This window comes from Rhinichthys klamathensis, unplaced genomic scaffold (genome assembly GCF_029890125.1).
Source record: "Rhinichthys klamathensis goyatoka isolate OS25496 unplaced genomic scaffold, OSU_Roscu_1.1 h1tg000254l_1, whole genome shotgun sequence".
Classification (NCBI taxonomy): domain Eukaryota; kingdom Metazoa; phylum Chordata; class Actinopteri; order Cypriniformes; family Leuciscidae; genus Rhinichthys; species Rhinichthys klamathensis.
Window position 1 is genome coordinate 5165759 of NW_026606776.1, and position 13795 is coordinate 5179553.

General features: G+C 43.4%; 1 protein-coding gene across 2 annotated transcripts in view; it reads right to left on the minus strand.

The window, feature by feature from the left end:
* cacnb4b (calcium channel, voltage-dependent, beta 4b subunit) overlaps nt 1-13370 on the minus strand; it is a 32129-nt gene extending 18759 nt beyond the window's left edge. For both annotated transcript variants that reach the window (XM_056266835.1, XM_056266836.1), the window contains exon 1: nt 13183-13370. In XM_056266835.1, coding sequence (XP_056122810.1) covers nt 13183-13245 — 63 coding nt within the window. In that variant the 5' untranslated portion in view covers nt 13246-13370. The remainder of the gene's footprint in view (nt 1-13182) is intronic.
* Between the last annotated feature and the right edge of the window lie 425 nt (nt 13371-13795).

Below are 13795 nucleotides of genomic sequence, written 5' to 3' on the forward strand. Positions count from 1 at the left end.
TGACCATCGCAATGCTGAAATCGAGACTCCCATACCTTGAGAGAGGTATCCCCCTTCGGGGAGAGTAGCGTTGTTCGAGTCCGATCCAGAGCAGACGGCCATGCTTTCCCGTGCCGCCGTGAGCATTGGGCTCAAGTGGAAGCCTCTACAGTGTTCTGAATGCTCAAGGCTGGATGATTGGTTTCTCAAGGCGGGTGTAGCTGTTCAGCAGCGTTACGCTCGTGTGCCTTTCTTCCCAGAAGTGCATGAGGAGGTCACAAAGTTTTGGAAGGCACCTTTTTCTGCCCGAAACCATTCTGGAGCCTATCACTAACCTCGATGGTCGGGGAGGCCAAGGGGTAAGTGGAGATTCCCCAGGTGGAATGTGCAGTTGCGATGCAGCTTTGCCCGCAAAGTGCTGCTACCTGGCCGCTTCTGCCCTGCACGCCCTGCAAGTATACCAGGCCAAGGCACTCAATGAGCTGCATGAGGGTAGTTCTGATCCAGGGTTGATGCAGGAGCTGCGCACAGCGACAGACCGCTACCCTCTGGGCAACGAAAGTCACTGTGCAGTCTGTTGGGCAGAAGATGTCCACACTTGTGGTCCAGGAGCACCATCTCTGGCTGAACCTGGCTGAGATGAAGGAAGCTGACAAAGTTCGCTTTATTGACTCTTCGGCGACAATGTCGACAACTTCGACCCAGCAGCTCTCAGCAGTACAGAAGCAGACAGAGGCGATAAGACACATCCTGCCCCGGCTGTCTGCTGCTGCATTACACCACCCTGCTGCTGGCAGACCCCCGCCTTCTCGTCGCAGAGGGCATCATCATGAAGCAGACCGCAGAAAGGTGAAGCAACCCCTCCAGCCAACATGAGGTCAGGGTTTTATGCAGAAACACCTTTTTAAATGCATTGGCCCCCAAGATTGGTTTGCAGCGATCGACCGGAAGGAGGCGTACTTTCATGTCTCAATTCTCCCTCGACACAGATCATTCCTACGCTTTGCGTTTCAGGGGCGAGCATATCAGGACAAGGACCTCCCCTACAGGCTGTCCCTATTGCCCAGTGTCTTTAAGAAGGTCGCGGAGGCCACCCTTGCCCCTCTACGGGAGGTGGTTGTTTGCATCCTCAACTATCTCGACGACTGGCTGATCCTGGACCACTCACGAGATCAGTTCAAGTTCAAGTTAATTTTATTTATATAGCACATTTTTACAACAGCCACTGGCTGGCCAAAGTGCTTTACAGAACAGCAGAAATTAAAACAAAATAATACCTAACACAACACAAATGAGAGCAACGTTAAAACAGGAGTAGAAAAGCAGTGTCAGACTCAAATATAAAATAGTAAAACAGAAGTGACAAAACAGTATCAGACTCAAATTTAAAATGGAAAGAATCATGAGTGGCAAAAAACAATATCATACTCAATGGAAAATAGTAAAACCAACCAACCCTAAATATAGGCAATGGAAAACAAGTGCGTCTTTAGAAGAGGCTATCCTAATTTCTAACGGCAAATTGTTCCACAACCGAGGCCCGACCACAGAAAAAGCTCAATCCCCTCTGCGTTTAAGTCTGGAATGTGGGACTAATAACAGGTTTTTGTCGCTCGATCTCAGACTTCTCGAATTAGTATATGGTTGCAGTAGTTCAGATAGATAGCTGGGGGCTTTATTATGCAGAGATTTATGAACAAATAACAAGATTTTAAAATCAATTCTGAAATTAATGGGCAACCAATGTAGGGACCTCAGAATAGGAGTGATATGGGTGCTTTTATGGCTATTAAAAATAAATCTTGCAGCAGCATTTCGCACTAATTGAAGACGAGCAATTTGAGACTTTGAAATCGAGCAGTAAACTGAATTGCAGTAGTCTAAACGTGATGTAATAAATGCATGAACAGCCATTTCTAGACTTTTAAGATTAAGGAAAGGTTTGACTTTAGACAGCAGAAGAAGTTGATAAAAACTAGAGCCTATTACAGATGAAATTTGTTTGTCAAAGTTTAAAGACTCTAATGAAACACCCAGGTTCCGTACACTTGACGATCTAAAAGCAGATAGTCTGCCTAGATCGAAGGAGGAAGCAGCCTGAGATTTTACAGTGGGCCCAAAAACGATCACCTCGGTTTTGTTTTCATTTAAAGACAAACATTTTTGGGCCAGCCAAGATTTAACTTCCTCTAGGCAACTCAGTAATGACGAAAGGGCAGATGGATCTTTCCCCTTGATTGGTAAATACATTTGGGTATCATCCGCGTAACAGTGAAAACATACCCCATGTCTTCTTAGAATGGTGCCCAATGGTAACATGTACAGAGAAAAGAGAGAAGATGCCAAGATAGATCCTTGAGGAAGACCGCAGGTCAAATGCGCAAAAGAAGAGGAAAAATTGCCTAACTTGACTAGGAAATTCCGATCAGAGAGATAGGACTGGAACCACTGGAGGACAATACCTTTTATCCCCACATAATACTCTAGTCTGGAAATCAGGGTAGCGTGGTCAACCGCGTCAAAACCTGCTGATAGATCTAAGAGTACAAGAACCATGGAGTCACCAGTGTCCGTGGATAGATAAATGTCATTTAAGACTCTCAAGAGGGCAGATTCAGTGCAGTGGGCAGACTTAAAACCAGTTGTACTAACACAGAGACTTGGTGCTCAGGTACCTCAGCCATCTGGGACATCAGGTCAACTGGGAAAAGAGCAAACTCTCCCTCATGCAGAGTATGTCTTTTCTCGGTATCAAGTTGGACTCGGTCACCATGACAGCACGTCTCACAAGCGAGCGTGCTCAGTCAGTGCTGAACTGCTTGAATTCGTTCAACGGCAGGACAACGATTCCACTGAAACTATTTCAGAGGCTTCTGGGCCATATGACATCCACGGCCGTGGTGACAGCTTCAGCACTGGTTACACGACCGAGTCCCGAGATGGGCATGGCACATTCCGGGCGACAATCACACTGGCCTGTCGCCGAACTTTCAGCCTGTGGTCAGACCTTGCTTTTCTGCTAGGAGTCCCCCTAGAACAAGTGTCCAGGCATGTTGTTGTCTCAACAACCAGCTGAGGTGCCGTGCGACTCAGGTTGCTTGATGCCATTCACATTCTGGGTGATGCGCTCTCATGACAGCTCACACTCCCGGGAGAGTGGAGACTCCACCCCCAGGTGGTCCAGCTGATGCTCCAGAACTGATGCTCCTCACGACAAATCCCTCCCTGGCGCATTCCCCTGAGGAAGGATCTGCTTTTTCAGGGATGGCGCGCCATATGGCACCCACGTCCAGACCTCTAGAACCTCCACGTGTGGTCTCTGGATGGAGCATGGAGTACTTAAGTGGCCTACCCCCAGCAGTAGTAGACACAATTACTTCAGCTAGAGCCCCCTCTGCGAGGCACGCTTATGCTTTGAAGTAGTCTGTCCATTGCTTGGTGTTCTCACTGAGAAGACCCTCGTAAATGCCCGATCAGAGTCGTCTTCTCCTTCCTGCAAGAAAGGCTGGAGCGAAGGCTGTCTCCCTTCACCCTGAAAGTGTATGTTGCCACTAACGCCGCACATCACGATGCAGTAGAAGGTAAGTCTGTGGGAAAACACGACCTGGTCATCAGGTTCCTGAAAGGAGCGAGGAGGTTGATCATCCTCAACCTCACCTCATACCGTCTTGGGACCTCTTTCTGGTCTTAACGGCCCTGCATCAAGCTCCTTTGAGCCTTTGCAGTCAGTTGAGGTTATCCTGTCTCTTCAGACAGTGCTACCGACTGCACTCACTTCCATCAAGAGAGTAGTGGACCTGCAGGTGTTTTTGGTGCCTGGAATTCAGCCTGACTGACTCTCACGTAATCCTGAGACCATGTTGTGAACAGTCTCTGGTGCAGTGGCAATGTTGTGACTGGAAAGCACTGAGAACACAGGACTTGCGTGTTAAGTCTGGTATGTTGGTTACACTGCAATTCTGAGTTAACAGGATTAACAAGAATAATAAAACACAGGTGGATGTAATCAGGCATAATGATTCCGGCAATGGGTTGTGGGAAATGTAGTCCATGGTGAGATAACCAAGACGGAAGGAGTGCCCTCCGGTAGGAATCAAGGGCACTCCAGCTGGTGGATGTAACAGTACCACTTGAAGGCGATTAGCCTCTCAGACAAGGTCCCAATTCGTCGGTCACTGGCACTGTCGTTGTCTCCGTTCCCTCCTTCAGGGAACGGGGGTTACAATAAGTAACCTAGACGTTCCTTATTAAGTAATCAATAATTACTGAATGAGATTATCCTCATTAAAAACTGTTAACTAAATATGACAAATTATAAAGAATTAACAATTAATTACTAATCACAACACTAACCTGTGTCTGAGATGTAAGAAATTGGCTTTTTTAGTCTGAACATGTTTTTCACTTTCTAGATCACTAGTAGTTCCTCCAGAGTGATTAGGTAACACTTGAGTTTGTAACATACATCAACTTGATGCAACCTGGACACATCATCAGTGATGTTACCTGGGGTCACGGAGTGTTTCGGGTCTTTCAAGCATCATACACTCTCACCCAGGCGAACCAGCTGGGGTTGATCAGGCCCCAGCTTGTGTCCAGGTAGCCCTACCCCACCCATGGTTCTCCTCTCCTTATCCACAGCCACCTTGAGGCAACTTCTGCTGACTCCGTGACCTCCTTGATGGCCCTTCGCTTACTGGCCCCTATGATGCCCAGGATGTTATAGGCCCTGCAGAGAGACTGGCCAGCAAACCCTCTGCATCCCACCTCAATGGGCTCACACCGCGCTCGCCACCCATTGTTCCGGCACTCCTCAACTAGCTCAGCGTATTTTGCCCTCTTCCTCTCATTGGATACGGTCCTCCCAGGGTACGGTGGGTTCTAGGAGAACGATCTGCTTGGAGGTCTCTGAGATGAGTAACATGTCAAGTCAAGTCAAATCAAGTATATTTATATAGCGCTTTTCACAATACAGATTGTATCAAAGCTGCTTCACAGTATCAATCAAAACAACTTAACAGTGTTTGTTTATTACTGGAAAAAGACATCCAAGTTTGGGAGAGCTGATCAGTGGTATGGTGGGTCATTTAATTCGAATATCCCCAACTGAGCAAGCCAAAGGCAACAGTGGCAAGGAACCGAAAAACACCATCAAGTGACCCGATGGTGTCCTAAAACTCCATCAGATGACCTAATGGAGAAAAAAAAACGTTGGGAGAACCCAGGCTCAGTCGGGGCCAGTTCTCCTCCTGCGTTTATGAAGTAAAGGCCGAATTTAAAGTAACTGTAAGATAAAAAATTTATATGAATGCCTGGCTAAATAGATGCGTCTTTAGTCTAGTTTTAAACTGGGAGAACGAGTCTGAGCAACGGAGCTAAATGTGAAAATGCTCTCCCTCCTTTGGTGGATCTGGATATCCTAGGAATGACCAGAAGCCTCGAATTTAGTGATCTTAAAGAGCGCGATGGATTATAGGGCGACAGAAGATCCGTTAAATAGACTGGAGCTAAACCATTTAGAGCTTTATAAGTCAAAAGCAATACCTTGTAATTAATACGGAACTTTATAGGTAACCAATGAAGTGATGATAGAATCGGTGTTATATGATCATATTTTCTTGATCTAGTAAGAACTCTAGTGGCTGCATTTTGGACTAACTGTAGCTTGTTTATTGAAGATGCAGGACAACCAGCTAATAAAGCATTACAGTAATCTAGTCTCGAGGTCATGAATGCATGAACTAACTTTTCTGCATCAGAGACTGATAGCATATTACGTAGCTTAGCAATGTTTCTAAGGTGGAAAAAGGCTGTTTTTTTAACATATGAAATATGCTTTTCAAAAGACAGGTTGCAGTCTAATGTAACACCCAGGTCTTTTACTGTAGCGGATAAAGTAACAGGGCATCCTAATATGTTAAAGTCGTGCTGTGAAAGGTTTTGTGGATGGTTTTTAGAACCGATAAGTATTACCTCTGTCTTGTCTGGATTTAATAAAAGAAAAATACGCGTCATCCAATCTTTTATATCTTTAACACAATCTGTCAATTTGGATAATTTAGCGTATTCATCTGGCCGTGATGAAATATATATTTGAGTGTCATCGGCATAACAATGGAAACTAATTCCATGTTTCCTTAGAATATTACCAGGTGGCAGCATATATATTGAGAATAATAAAGGGCCTAACACAGATCCCTGCGGCACTCCATAGTTTGCCGAAGTTATGATCGATTTTTCTCCATTTAAGTAGACGAAATGGTAGCGGTCAGATAAGTATGACCTGAACCAGCTTAATGCTTGTCCTTGAACACCAGTGTAATTTTGTAGTCGATCTAAGAGTATTGAGTGATCTATAGTATCGAACGCAGCACTAAGATCAAGTAAAACTAGTACTGAGATACAGCCTTGGTCCGAAGCTAAAAGTAAATCATTTGTGATTCTAACAAGCGCAGTTTCAGTGCTATGATGTGGCCTGAATCCAGACTGAAACTTTTCATAGATGTCGTTTTCTTGCAAGAAAGAGCCGAGTTGAGCGGACACAACTTTTTCTAATATTTTTGACATGAATGGAAGATTTGAGATGGGTCTGTAATTTGCTAGGTTATTTGGATCTAATTGTGGTTTCTTAATAAGAGGTTTTATAACTGCCAGCTTGAACGTTCTTGGAACATGACCTAAAGATAGAGATGAGTTAATAATATTGAGAAGAGGCTCTTCCACTAGGTAACACTTCTTTCAATAGTTTAGTTGGTATAGGATCTAATAAACATGTTGTTGTTTTAGATGAAGTGATAAGTTTATTTAACTCTTTTTGTTCTATGGTTGTAAAGCATTGTAATTGTTCTTGCGGGGTGATAATTGCGGCTGAATTATAAGGCGCGAGCAAAGATTGAGCGTTTACGATTGTGATTCTGATGCTTTCAATTTTCTCGGTGAAGAAGTTCATGAAATCATTACTACTAAATTGTAACGAGGTATTTTGTTCAGACGACGTCTGTTTATTTGTAAGTCTAGCCACGGTATTAAATAAAAACCTTGGATTATTTCGGTTGTTTTCTATTAGTTTGCTGAGGTGCTCAGCCCTGGCCGTTTTAAGGGCCTTTTTATAACGTGACATACTGTTTTTCCACGCGATTCTAAAGACCTCTAAATTATTTTTTTTCCATTTACGCTCTAAATTACGGGTTTCTCTCTTTAAAACATACGTAGTATTATTGTACCATGGTGCTATACTTTTTTCTCTGACCTTTTTTAATCTAATGGGTGCAACAATATCCAATGTTCTAGAGAGAATGGAGCTCATAGTGCTAGTTAATTCGTCTAGTTCATCTGTTTGTTTGGGTTCAGGCAGCAGCTGAGTCAGATCAGATAAGCTATTTGAGAAATGATCTATAGTGGATGGAAGAATTTTTCTACCTGGTCGATAACGTGGCGCAGCATGACATATTACAGAAGTACGTAATATGCAAGTTACCATGTAATGGTCCGTGACATCATCACTTTGTGGAATGATATCTATATCGGTTGGATCGGTTCCATATGATATAATTAAATCGAGTGTATGATTAAGACGATGAGTTGGTCCGGTGACGTTTTGCTTGACCCCGAAGGAGTTTAATAAATCTGTGAACGCAGCCCCTAACGCATCATTTGAATTATCTACGTGTATGTTAAAATCTCCAACAATTAATGCTTTATCGACGTTGACCAATAGATCTGATAGAAAGTCTGCAAACTCTTTTAGGAAATCGGTGTAAGGCCCTGGAGGTCTATATACGGTAACCAATGCTAGAGATAATAGGTTTTTTTTTCTTACATCTAAGAGCTTAACATTTAGCACAAGTACTTCAAACGAATTAAAACTATGACGAGTTTTCTGAGTAACATTAAGGATATCTCTGTAGATTGTTGCAACACCGCCTCCGTGTTGTGGTGGCGACAGTTTCTGGGAATTTCAGTTGCTTCTCCATGTCAACTTTCAACTCCCAGTCTTGTGCTGTTGCTAGCAGGCCAGATGAGGCGGCCCTGGCAGCTAATGGTGGCTTCTCCCCAGCCCGGACGAAAGAAATGGTGTTCTTCACTGGGCCGAGGTGCTTGCAGTGGCCAATTCCACAGCTGATGGTATTCGCTATGGCCTTCAGGACTTGGTCATGGCGCCAATGGTAGCGCCCCTCACCCAGGGCCTTCGAACAGCAGCTTAGGATGTGCTCCAGGGTCACCCTCTTCAGGCAGAGGTTGCAAGCTGGTGACTTCACCAATCCCCAGCTGAACAGGTTGGATGGGCTCGGTAGTACATCGTAGACAGCCTGGATCAGGAACCGTATGCGATGGGGGTCTGCTTTCCAAAGCTCTGCCCATGAGACTTTTGAGGTCCACTGCATGCTCCCATCTTGTCCAGGCTGCCTGCTGCCGCATTTCAACCATCCTGCTGGCCCGCTCCTCCTCTACTGCTGCCTGCACATTTTGCTGCACCAGTGATCTCCTGTTCTTCCCCTGCACCTTGTTATAGCGAGATGTTGTGCCGCTACCCAGGCCAGCTCTTCCATGAGTCACTGCTCCCACCAGTGCCCTGTGCCATAGCTGCGACTCAGCCACATCCACCGCCTCTGCTGCCCTCCACCTCCGCCCTGTCCTCACCTCAATCTCAGCCTGGGAGACCTTTGGGTCCTGTGACTCTCTATATTGCAGCACCTCCCTGGCACGGCCCACCTTGAACTCCTCATTCAGGCTGCTGATAGGGAGCTTCAGCTTGTTGTTCTGGCCATACAAGGCGATGCTGCTCAGGCTTCGAGGTAGACCCAGCCACTTCCGTAGAAACCTGCTGACTCTCCTCTCATAGCCCTCGATGGTGGTGTTTGGAACCTCATAAATCAGGAGGGGCCAGAGAATCCGTGGGAGGATGCCATGTTGGTAAATCCAGGCCTTGAACTTGCCAGGTAGGCCTGACTTGTCCACTGCGGCTAGCCAGCCTTCCAGTTCAAGGTTGGTTGCACGGATGACTGCCATGTCTTTCAGGCTGCAGTCGAACACCTTTCCCAAGCTCTTCACTGGTTTCTCAGTGATTGATGGTATCTGGGTCGTGCCAAGTGTGAAGCGGAACTGGTTGGTAACCTTTCCTTTCTTCAACACCAGAGATCTGGACTTTGCTTGCTTGAAGAACATGCGAGCCCATGTGGTCATCTCTTCCAGGCCCTTCAGGATCCATCTGCCCCCTGGGACATGTGGTGTTGTCACAGTCAGATCATCCATGAAAAGCCTACTGGGCGGCTGGCGGACACCGGACTTGGTGAGGGGACTGCAGAGGGCACTGGACCTCTGTAGACTTCACCAGCATATTCATGGCGAGTGCAAATAATATCACTGAAATTGTACACCCAGTGATAATACCCTTCTCGAGCCTGTGCCAGTCTGATGTTGTAGACCCTGCAGAGACTCTCAGACTGAAACAGTCATAGTATTCCAGAATGAGGTCTCTAAACTTGTCTGGGATGTGGTGCCGGCACAGGGCCTCCTCAACCAGTTTGTGGGGTATGGACCCATTGGCGTCTGTGAGGTCCAACCACAGCACCACCAGGTCCCCCTTGTTCTCCCGGGCTTCCCTGATCAGCTGTGTGACCACGCCTGTGTGCTCAAGACACCCCGGCACCTTCGGGATCTCTCCTTTCTGGACCGAGGTGTCAATGTACAAGTTCCTTAGGAGGTAGTCGGTCAGCCGCCTAGCAACGATGCTGAAGAATATCTTTCCCTCAACACAGAGCAGCGAGATGTTTCTGAACTGGTCGATTGTCTTAGACTCTTCCTCCTTTGGAATCCACACCCCTTCTGCAAACCGCCACTGCTGAGCAACCTTTCCCCTCCTCCATATAACCTTCAGGATCTTCCAGAGCCTGTAGAGTAGCTTCGGGCAGTTCTTATAAACCCTGTAAGGTACCCCACTAGGTCCTGGGCTGAGCTTGCTCTAGCGTTTTTGATCACCTTCTGGATCTCCTTCCAGCTGGGCTCCTTCCCGTCAAAGTCCAGAGTTGGTACAGGTGGATCAATCAGGTACTGGCAGGTAATTATGATGCAATTTATGAACATATTCAGAGTAAAAAAGTCAAGTGATTATATCTCAGACGCACGGTAATGTTGTAATTGGTAATTCTTTAAAATTTGTCATAGTTGATTATTAACCCTTCAAAGTCGACTGACAATCTAGAGCGTCAAAGTGCGCACCCCTGACATATCTATTAATAGCTTCGGAATGGATTAAGGTATTAACTTACTTTTTTTTCTAAGAAAAAGCTGACATTCGTCTGCGTAATAATGCATAGACTGTGTTGACTTCCGTGAATGATAAACCTTCTGCAATTGAGTGCAAATCTATAGCATTTTACCCCAAAACAGAGAAATGGTACTTTACCCTATCTATATATAAATCTGTTGGCGTGTGAACCAATCACAGACCAATATAAAACAAACAATGACATTGTCAGGTGTCCTAGGAACGTAAAAAAGGGGAGGTTTGGAATAAACCCCATGCGTCTTCCCAGACACAACCTTTTATTTACGGTCTTTGGACACAACACATTTGGATTGCTTTGAAGATACACGTATTTGTACTGGTCAGATTTTACAGAGTTCAAACTTAGATTCTTTTCAAAGAAAATAACATGGCCAAATGACTGATGTGCAAATACAGTGCACAGTGCTATCTAGAGGTTGTTGTTGGATGTGTTTGGTAAATTGACACAGAAATTATAAGAAAATGTAAAGGGAACATAAATGTTCATTTTGAATGGAATATTCTGTGTTTTTCCACAAAAAACCCCCCCCCCCAAAAACTGTATGGTGACTACAGTCACAGAAGTGTAAATAGTTATTTTTTTCACCCAGTTTTTTTACAGGTGTTCTAAAGCCTTTGAGGAATCACTATTTGATGTAAAATCCCTTATTCATTATGGTTTCCTTTTTTATAATAATAAAAAAAAAATTGAACTTCCGTTTTTGTATTTCTTGGTGATATATCACATCATCAGAACACATACAGTGTCTCAAGAAGTGTATTGTCAATGCATCCACCTTGTAGCTGAGAGTCAAATATGACTCTCTTCACTCTGCTATGAAAATTGACCCTTCCAGAAGCCAAAATATCAACATAGTGCCAGGCGGACTTAAAACCCCTTAGATGTTGAAGGGTTAATGAGGCTAATCACATTCAGGAATTATTGATTACTTAAGGAACTATTTTAGTCCTAAATATGATATTACTAACCGATTAGAAAAGCTTTTTTCCATAGTAGTTAATAGTAGTAGCTGAAGTGTTAATGTAGGACCACTCATTTGACCTGAATTACTTCCTGCATAGTAACCTATTAAAGGGATAGTTCACCCAAAAATGAACATTTTGTCATTACTTACTCACCGTCAAGTTATCCCAAACCTGTATGAGTTTCTTTCTTATATTGAACACAAAATAAGATATTTTAAAGAATGTTGGTAACCAGACAGTAAACGGCACCCATTGACTTCCATAGTATTTATTTCCTACTATGGAAGTCAAGGGTGCCGTTAATCAAATGTCTAGTCACCAACACTCTTTAAAATATCTTCTTTCAGAAGAAATAAACTCATACAGGTTTGGAACAACATGAGGGTGAGTAAATGATGACAAAATTTTCATTTTTGAGTGAACTATCTCTTAATGACAGACCATTATAAGTGTTCCTGATATTAATAGCTCACAATCAGAATAAGGAGCAGTATCAGTATTGAATTTGTTGGACAATATTATTACATTTGCTTGCTAGCTGCTATCAAGGTTATAAGAAACGTACAGTACATACATAGTATGCAGACTAAAATATAGTCAATAAATAAACTAGAAATGGGTAAAATATGACTAGACTATACATTGTGTAGAAACACAGTTGATGGGAGAGAGTACCAGCAGAAAACACTGCACTGACGCCATTAATGAAGGAAGTTCATTTGGTAATGAGAGCCACTTGCATCAATGTAAATTATCGGTGCAATTTATTAATGTAGTGATATAACATTAGAGAAGCTGAAAGAGTACAGAGTGGTCATTCTGCTTGAGGTTATCTCCGAAATAATAAAGGGATAGTTCACTAAAAAAAACCTCAAAAGAAGACATTTTGAAGTCAATGGGGCCCATCAACTGTTTGGTTACCAATATTCTTCTAAATATCTTCTTTTGTGTTCAGCAGAAAAAAGAAACTCATACAGGTTTGGGACAACTTGAGGGTGAGTATATTATGACAGAATATACATTTTTTGGGTGAACTATACCTTTAACCCTTTCATACCCATGGGAAGAAAAATTACAGCTGTATGGAATTTGAAGGAGCAAGAAAAAGACGGGGTGGGCTGACAAAAAATAGTCACTACAGGGACACATTAATTAGCCAGGTCTGATTTGTTTCTATTTCTAGGCGTCTCTAGAGTTCTATAGTAGTGTTGAGGATAGTCATAGAGCTTGTTCTTTTTAAAGGTTGTTTAATAGGGCCACCAAAAAGTGGGTCAATGTGCTCATTTCACACCATTAAGGCTGTTCTTCATGTAGTCAGGTGATCTAAGTTAGTTTCCTTCATTATACTCTCTATATACTAAATATAGGTATTTACTTGTGCTTCAAATATTTCACGTGATTTGATAAAATTTAGCGTACACTTAAACATAAAGGTTCTTTATTGGCATGCATAGATTCACGAAGAACGTTTAACATCCACGGAACCTTTCCATTCTACAAAAAGCTTCTTTATAGCGGGAAAAGGTTCTTTATATTTAAAAAAAAAAAAATATTATTCACACTAAGAAAACAACGGTTCTTTTAATACCTGTTCACCGAAAGGTTTTTTTTTTTGGAGGAAAACCAAAAATGGTTCTTTATGGCATCGCTGCGTAAACACACTTTTTCGAACCTTGTATTCACAAGAGTGTAGTAAAAATGTCTCAACGCTTTAATTGATATGCCCTTGACGCCCCAATCCAAACAATAAAAACAACAAAATTGCAGAAGCCACTGAAAAAGAAGTGTAGGCTACTTCAGTAAAAAATCCTTCAAAACTTGCACGCACTAGAGCAAATAGGCTACCGACCAAAAACAGTTATATTCATATTATAGCCTATAAAGTTATCCAATAAAATTAACAAAGTACTTTAAAAATGATATCTTATCTCAAGTCTTAACATGGTCACCTGAAATATAGGCGCTTGGATTCCCTCGCCGATCTTATTCCTAATATAAATGTGTCGAGACATCTCGGCCAGCACATCGGTCCAGATCGGGGGTTGCTGGCCTGCTGGCCCGGCCCAGTGGAAGTTTGGCGGGTTTCGGACGGCTTGATCCAGCTTCGGTGATGTGTGTGAGTGTTACCCCGCGCTCGTGAAGATCTGCTCTGCTCCCGTGATTCAGAAGAGCAAGAATCTCGTCACAATGTGACAGGTGTCAGGTGCGCGCGCACCACAGCACTGCGCGCTCCTGTGGGCACTATGAACGTCAAGTTAATGTTTTTGGTTAGAATGAAATTAATGGTGACTCTCCATAAAAAAAATAAAAAAATAAAAATAAAATAAAATAAACAACTGCCGTAAAAAAGGCGCTGAAGTCTACTTCACCAAACTAATAAAACAAAAACTGACAGAGCACAAGGTTTACTATGAGAAAATAGCAGTTATAATGAAGTGTTTTGTTACTCTGTGAATACAACCATAAAGAAAAATAAATTATGATCTGCATAGCGCCACCACCCTGTCTCCACACAGTGGCGCTATTGCTTGAACAAACTCGTAAATAATATAATGCACAATA